This window comes from Mustela putorius, unplaced genomic scaffold (genome assembly GCF_011764305.1).
Source record: "Mustela putorius furo isolate JIRA1106 unplaced genomic scaffold, ASM1176430v1.1 tig00004007_pilon_pilon_pilon, whole genome shotgun sequence".
Lineage (NCBI taxonomy): Eukaryota > Metazoa > Chordata > Mammalia > Carnivora > Mustelidae > Mustela > Mustela putorius.
In genome coordinates this window covers 14,770,296-14,777,887 of record NW_025422145.1, presented here as the reverse complement: position 1 = coordinate 14,777,887, position 7,592 = coordinate 14,770,296, and the positions used below count along the sequence as shown (strand labels likewise).

The 7,592-nt window shown below is 64.3% G+C and overlaps 1 protein-coding gene across 1 annotated transcript; it reads left to right on the top strand.

Moving 5' to 3' along the window:
• Positions 1–550: 550 nt before the first annotated feature.
• SOX8 (SRY-box transcription factor 8) lies at positions 551–5,591 on the top strand. The gene is made up of 3 exons (XM_045072137.1): positions 551–1,128; positions 2,498–2,727; positions 3,457–5,591. The coding sequence occupies exons 1-3, from the start codon at positions 707–709 to the stop codon at positions 4,191–4,193; spliced, it is 1,389 nt and encodes a 462-aa protein (XP_044928072.1). The 5' UTR covers positions 551–706; the 3' UTR covers positions 4,194–5,591.
• Positions 5,592–7,592: the final 2,001 nt, after the last annotated feature.

Sequence of the window (7,592 nt, the reverse complement as noted above, 5' to 3'; positions counted from 1 at the left end):
TGGCCCTGCGGGCGGGGAGCCCGGGCTTTGAGGCTACACGGCCGAGCCAACCCTCCCTTGGGCTGCAGGCTGGCAGGAGTTGACCCCGGCGCCTCTGGGTTGCGGGCGAGACGTCGGGGCTCAGGACCGCCTGTGGGGGAAGCTCTGGAGGACCCGCCTCCAAGCGGAGCGGGCTTCTCCGGGCTTGGCGACCCGGCCGGGGGCAGGACCCGCAGAAGCCGCGACGCGCCTCGCAGAGACACCCCGGAGCGCCCCGCCGTCCCCGGTCCTCGACCCCTTTCCCTCCCCGACCCGACTGGAAAAGTGGCCCCAGGCGCGGGGCGGCGCCGGGCGGGGCGTGCGGGGGCGCAGAGGGAACCACTGCACTTTCTTCGGATGGGGGAGGGGCGGGCGCCAGGCTCCGCCCCCGAGGGCAGCGGGGCGCGCGCCGGCCAATGAGGAGCCGGGGAGGGGGCGGGGCCTCGCGGCCGCCGCTTAAAGAAACTTGTTGCGGGTCCTCGGTCGGGACGGAGCTTCGGCGGCGGCGGCGGCGGCGGCGGCGGCGGCGGCGGGGAGGCCCGGGTCGGGCGGCGGCAGCGGCGGCGGCGGCGGCGACGACGACGCAGGTCGGACCACGGCGCGGCGACCTCGGGTTCCGGAGCGGCCGCGGCGCAGCTGAGCAGCGGCCCCGCGGGTCCCAGTGCGCGCCCGTCCGCGCGCGGCCCCGATGCTGGACATGAGCGAGGCCCGCGCCCAGCCGCCCTGCAGCCCGTCCGGCACCGCCAGCTCCATGTCGCACGTGGAGGACTCGGACTCGGACGCGCCGCCGTCGCCTACCGGGTCCGAGGGCCTGGGCCGCGCGGCGGGCGCGGGGGGCGGCGTCCGGGGCGACGCGGCCGAGGCGGCGGACGAGCGCTTCCCGGCCTGCATCCGCGACGCCGTGTCGCAGGTGCTCAAGGGCTACGACTGGAGCCTGGTGCCTATGCCCGTGCGCGGGGGCGGCGGCGGCGCGCTCAAGGCCAAGCCTCACGTGAAGCGGCCCATGAACGCCTTCATGGTGTGGGCGCAGGCGGCGCGCCGCAAGCTGGCGGACCAGTACCCGCACCTGCACAACGCCGAGCTCAGCAAGACGCTGGGCAAGCTGTGGCGGTGAGTGCGCGGTGCCCCGGTGTGCGTGTGTGCAGGGACGGGCCCCGCAGCCGCGCGGGCGGGCTGCGAGCGGTTCTGGGGGAGGTGCGCAGGGACCCTGAAGATGGCCCTGCTCCCGTCCTGGGCTCTGCTCCCAGTGGCTGTTCTCAGGGCCAGTCCCAGTGGGAACCCCCTCTTTGACTGGGCTGCACAGGTGGTCAGGGCCACAGAGGGCTGCCCCGCGAGTGTGCAAACCCTAGCACGCTCCCTCAGTCGCCAGCAGCCTGCGGAAGGCTGGGATGGCATGTGGGGATTGGGGACCCCACGCGTGAGCGGCCCCAGAGTCTGGAGGCCTAGCCCTCTCCAAGGGAAGGTGGCTTCTGTCTGGAAGCAGGACACAGTAGCAGGCAGGGTAGTGCCCTCTGGAAGTGTCCCTCTTTGGAAAGGGTTCCCCTCCACTCTGACCACCATGTGGGGAAGAGAAGGCAGTTAGTTGGAGGGGTGCACGTCTGCCTCCTCCATGAAGGTGGAGGGTCCCCACAGCTTTTTCCTCCTTTCCCACCTCTGCACCCTGTGCAGGGAAGGATGAGAAATGAAATACAGGAGGGGTCCAGCACGGGCACGCTGCGCACATACTTGGGGATGGCAAAGCTGGACATTTTTACAGAAAGTAGGACAGCAGTGATGCTGAGAACTGCCTATCCCCACCAAATGTGTTCTATTCTACTTGGGTTTAAAATGGATGGCTGTGGGTTTGGGGCACTGGCTCCCATTTCCTGCCCCTCTCCTTGGGAGTGGGCACTGGGAGTTGGGACGTCTGTCCTCTGTGTGCCTGTCTCTGTCTGCTCTGGGCACAGCGGACTCTGGCAGCCCTGCAGCCTGTCCCGTAGGTGGTTGGAGGTGAGTTTCTGGAAAGGTTTGAGAGGACCGTGTGTGTTCTGAGCCTCAGGGAGGATCACACGGGTTTTGCCAGTTTTTCTGGGGGTCTGGGAAGCCCAGATGCCCAAGGTATCCCTGCCTGTTCTCAGGAAGTCTTGCTTTGTCCCTGGTGTGTTCTCTGCTGGGTTCGGCCTCCTCCCCGCCTGCCTGAGAAAGCCCCAAAGGGAGGGGACTTACACAGGCTCTGAGCGAAGGGAAGTAAGAAGATGATGGAGTGGGAAGGTTTAGGTCTTGTTGTAGCACGTTCCTGTGACCCTGGTGAGAACAGACCTCACCAGAACTCCTCGCTGGCCTGAGTGCCCTGTCCCTGGCGAGGGGAGAGCCTGCCTGGTGCCTGCTGAGGTGCAGGGGCACGCACGGGCCTCCCCGTGAGTGTCGGGGTGGGTGAGGCCCTGCCCCTGGGGCAGCAGTGGGGACCCAGGCCATCCCACGTCTGCCCTTGCTGCTGCAGCTTGCTGAGCGAGAGTGAGAAGCGCCCCTTCGTGGAGGAGGCAGAGCGGCTGCGGGTCCAACACAAGAAGGACCACCCAGATTACAAGTACCAGCCACGCCGCAGGAAGAGCGTGAAGACGGGCCAAGGTGACTCTGACTCCGGACCTGAGCTGGGCCCCCACCCTGGCAGCACCGTGTACAAGGCTGATGCCAGCCTGGGTGACCCACACCATCACAGCGACCACACAGGTGGGCTCCCGGGGCCCCACAGCAGGTGCCTGCCCCAGCAGGAGAAGTGGGGGTCTCGGCGTCTGCTGAGATGGGTAGTGGGGGTGGGAAGTGGGGCTCACTCCCAGGACAGGTGGCGCTGAGATAATCCCAGGTTCCCCGATGCACACGGGCGGCCGGGGGTCTGCTTAGCCCCCACCTAGCACTGAGGGTCTCGCAGCTTTGCTGTGGTCTGGAGCTGGGTGATGTGGGTGTGTTCTGCTCCGCCTGAAGGCGTTTCTGCTTCCACTGGCCTTCCTGCTGGTGCTGACCCAGCACTCCTGCCCCTGGCGTGGCGGTCAGCTGCCCAGCTAACATCAGACAGACGGGGAGAATCCTGGCCAGCCGAGCAGTCTCGGTCAAGCTGGCGAAAGCTGCGAGCCTCCGGGAGAACACGTTTTGTGTGGGTCCCGTTGTGGTCGTGTGCAGGGGGCCAGGCACTTCCTTTTCTTTCCCCTACCTTGGTCTTCACAGCGGGGCCTCCGCAGCCCCAGCTCTTGCCCTAGAACAGTGCTTAACGGAATTTCCTCGGCCAAGGAGTGAGGTCTAGGTCTGGCTGTGCTGGAATTTCTGGGAAACGTACAGAAACAAAAAGCCGTTGATTTCTACCTGCGGCAGTTAGCGGGCTCGCGTTCCTCCGGGTGCGCATCGCTGGCCTGGCCGGCCCCCCACAAAAGGGGCATTCATCTCTGAAACATGCTCTGTCCTCAGGGCAGACCCACGGGCCACCCACCCCACCCACCACCCCCAAGACGGACCTGCACCACGGGGGCAAGCCCGAGCTGAAGCTGGAAGGCCGCCGCCTGGCGGACAGCGGGCGTCAGAACATCGACTTCAGCAACGTGGACATCTCAGAGCTGAGCAGCGAGGTCATCGGCAACATGGACACCTTCGATGTGCATGAGTTCGACCAGTACCTGCCCCTCAACGGCCACTCGGCCCTGCCCACGGAGCCAGGCCAGCCGGCCGCCAGCTCCTACGGGGCTGCCTCCTACTCACACTCGGGGGCGGCAGGCATTGGGGCGTCCCCCGTGTGGGCCCACAAGGGAGCCCCGTCAGCCTCCGCGTCGCCCACCGAGGCGGGCCCCCCGCGGCCGCACATCAAGACGGAGCAGCTGAGCCCTGGCCACTATGGAGACCAGTCACACGGCTCCCCGGGCCGCGCCGACTACGGCTCCTACAGCGGCCAGGCCAGTGTCACCACAGCCGCCCCCGCCGCGGCCGCCAGCTCCTTCAGCAGCTCACAGGGCGACTACACCGACCTGCAGGCCCCCAGCTACTACGGCCCGTACCCCGGCTGCCCGTCCAGCCTCTACCAGTGCCCCTACTTCCACCCTTCTCGGCGGCCCTATGCCTCACCCCTGCTCAGCGGCCTCTCTGTGCCGCCTGCCCACAGCCCGCCCGGCAACTGGGACCAGCCCGTGTACACGACCCTGACCAGGCCCTGAGGGTGCTGTGGCCCCAGGGAGGGGACTGGCGTCGGTGCGGGACAGCCTGGATCTCGGCGAGGATGGATGGAGCCTCCTGTCTAGTGGGAGGGGTGCGCTAGCGAGGGAGGGCCGGGGACGGCCCGGCGGGTGCAGGCTGAAGTGTGCCGGGAAGCCTCGCTTTGTAACCCACGTGGGGGCTTCCAGATCTCCATGTTCCCTGCGTCTGACAGAGCCCCTTTCCCGTGCTCTTTTCACCGTGGCTGGCGACTCTGGAACCAAGGACTGCCACTGGGCCCTCTTCCCTGCCGGCACCAGCGCCTCGGTTTTGCCTCTCGGTGGACGGAGCAGCCACAGCACAAAACAGAAAGGAGGGAAGAGGCGTGGGGTCTCCGGCCTCCTGTGCTCCAGGGTCCCCACCAGCCTCACGTGCGTGGAGACCTCCAGGGGACCCCATTGCAGGAGCCCCTCTGGGGACCGGCCCGTCCGCTCTGAGGTGCTGCCTGCCATGAAAGGCTCTTCCTGGCAAGGTTTGGCTGCGACTAACATTTCTCTCTTTTTATTTTATTTTTTTAATTGTTATTTTTGAAGCTTAAACACATTCGATTTGTTTGGGAAGCTGTTGAAGTGTATTTATGTTCTGTATTATTTTATCTTTAATTAATGAAGTCCATTCGTACTGAGAGTAGAATTGAAGACAAAACGGAGGCCGGTGGCTGAGCACGAGGGCTGGGAGGTCAGGTGGGGTGCCCCCTCATCCCCCTAAGCTCCAGGCCCCTCTGGGGTCCCCCCCACCACCCCTGCCCAGGGAGGAGAAGGGACTTGCCTTGCAGTGTCTCTGACTGGGTTGGGGCGCCCTGGCCCCGGTGCCGGCATCCACCCGACATTTGGAAGGCAGGGCTGTGGCTCCAGTTGGTCTCCGCCCAGGATGGGGATTTCCTGGGACGGGGTAGCTCATTCATCGGGGCTCTTAGGAACCAGACGCCACCTACAAGCTGTGAAGCTGAAACCTCATCCACTAAAGTGTTTAGAGGCTTAGTCTTAGAGGAGTAACCCCTGCTTCCGCTGTGTGCAGAGCCCTGACCGCGCCTACTTCATGGAACCTTGTGCCTTTCAACTTTGTACATAGAGAGACGTCTGAGAAGTCGCTTCTTTTTACTTTTTCTACTTTTTCCTACCTTTTTCTAGAAACAATTTTTTTTTTTTTTTTTTTTTTTTTTTTTTTTTTTTTTGGCCTGTCTCTTCCTGGGCGAGCGGGCAGGGAACTACAGCTCATTCTCACGCCGACTCTGCTGCTCCGCGCAGAGTCTGGCCTTCCGCCGCCACTACCTGCTGTGTTCTGCTGCTTTCTGACCAAGCAACGCTAACTTTTGTACAGACCAGTTTGATAAAATTAAAAAAAAAAAAGCTTTTTATCTACGTGGGCTGCATTTTGTGTGTTGCTTTCTGTACGTATGGGGTCCCGTGCGGGAGGGCCTCGGCCAAGGCAGGAGTGGGGTTCGCCCCAGGCCCTCCTTGGAGGATGTGGGCACCAGAAGCCTCACGAGGGCGGAGACAGCGCCCCAGCCCTGGGGCACAGCCAGGCACCACCACCCCTGCCCCCGCCCTCCAGGGGCTGCATCTGCATCTGAGCAAATCTCAGGCCCCAAGCTGCTGGCTGGCCAGCCAGAGCCTTCCTTCCCTGGCCCCCCACCCCTACCCAAGGCCTATTCAGTAGGCAAATCGGGTCCAATATGGGGCCATGGTTTCCTCCCGGGCGAATCCCAGAGCTGGGTTTCTGGGTGGCTGACGGCATTTTTCGGGTCCTGGCGCCCAGCCAAGCTGGGAGCTGGGTGAATGCCGCCCTGCAGGCACCAGGCGGGGTGTTCCGGTTAGCTGACTGTTTCAAGAGAGAAATGCTTGTGGGGAGCTAGCGCAGGCGAGGGGTGGCCTCACCCCTTGCTGGGGCCGCCCCGGCCCATATAGCCGGCATCCGGGCTTCACCGGGCTGGGTGCACCCGCTGCCAGGCCCTGGGGATGCATCTGGGGCTGAGAGGAAGATCGAGCTTCTCACAAGGACCCAGATCCCTGAAACAACTAGCTCTGTGATTCCAGCGGGGGAGGGGGACGCTCAGCCAGTCTCCTGGTCTGCCAGCCGCCCGTGTGGCTGTGATCCAGGGCGCGGACCTCACCCTGTGCTGGAGAGCCTTGTCCCGGGCCTGCCAAGAGTAGTCTTGGGGAAGAGCTGCCCGGGTTTATGAGGGTTCGTGAGGTCTGGGGTGTGCCAAGCCTCCTGGGCCAGGCGGGGTCTGCAGGGGGCTGTAAGCCAGGCTCACGGATGCTTGTGTGGGGCCGGTCCAGCAAGTCCTGGTGCAGCTGAGGGCTGTCCAGTTCCATATGGCCCTCCAGGCTCTCCCATGGACACCCCAAAGCAAGGAAAGCGCCCGCATCAAGCTCCCTGACAGGGAGCGAGGCCACCCCTTCACTGCTCTGGAATCGATCAGGCCGTGCCAGGCTCCTGGGGGCGGGAGGCCCTGCCTGTTCAGTTTGCACTTGGAGGGGCTCCTGCGTGTTGACTCCTTGGGGGTGTGGCCCTTCCTCCCGCCAGCCTGCCTGGTGCAAAGGCCCCGACGGCCCTGGGTCCCAGCCCGGGCAAGCCTCCGGAGGGTTTCCTGTCTTTGAGCTCATCATGGAGTTGCAGGGAGAGCGAGGACGGCCCCACCATTCTTTCAAGGCCGTGCCTCTGTCCCCCACCCCACCCCCCGCTTTCCGGGAGCCAGGCCAGTGGGTTCTCCGAGGGCATGTTCTCAGGCATTGGAGTCCTGGGGGCTCTGCTTCCCAAACACAGGGTCCCCAGTGACGTTGCCAGGAGGCAAGGTGGATCCCTAGGTGGGGGGGGGCAGTCAGGGCCACTGGGAGGGGTCCCAGGGGCTGCCCTGGTTCTCAGGCTTGGGAGGGTTTTTCCAGGGAGCTCCCAGCAGACATCATTCACAAGGCTGGCCTTACCCCACCTTGCCTAAGGCCAGGGCGGCTGTTGCCACAGCTTGTCCAGGTCTGCGTCCTCAGGGAGAGTGTCCCATCGGCCCATCTTGGGGATGAGCTGGCGGGAAAAGTTCCTCATTTTTCGTTTCCTTCCCCAGAGCAGAGCACATTGCCTCTGATCTCAGCTGAACAGAATGCCCTATTCGGAGACAAAGGGGAAACAGCCTTATGACCCAGACCCTGCTCTGGTAGATTGGGAAAGCCCCCCGCCCCCAACGCCGGGCCTGTTCACAGCCGCTCTTCCTGGGATGATATCTGCTTTCAGGAGTGGGTTTTCTGTTTGGATGTGAGTTCATGGCTGGTGCGGCTGTCAGCTCAGGGGAGGGCCCGTGTCCTCAGAGCAGCTGCCGGGGGAGGCCCTCACTCCCCTACCCAGGCCTGTCCCTTGGGCACACTCTA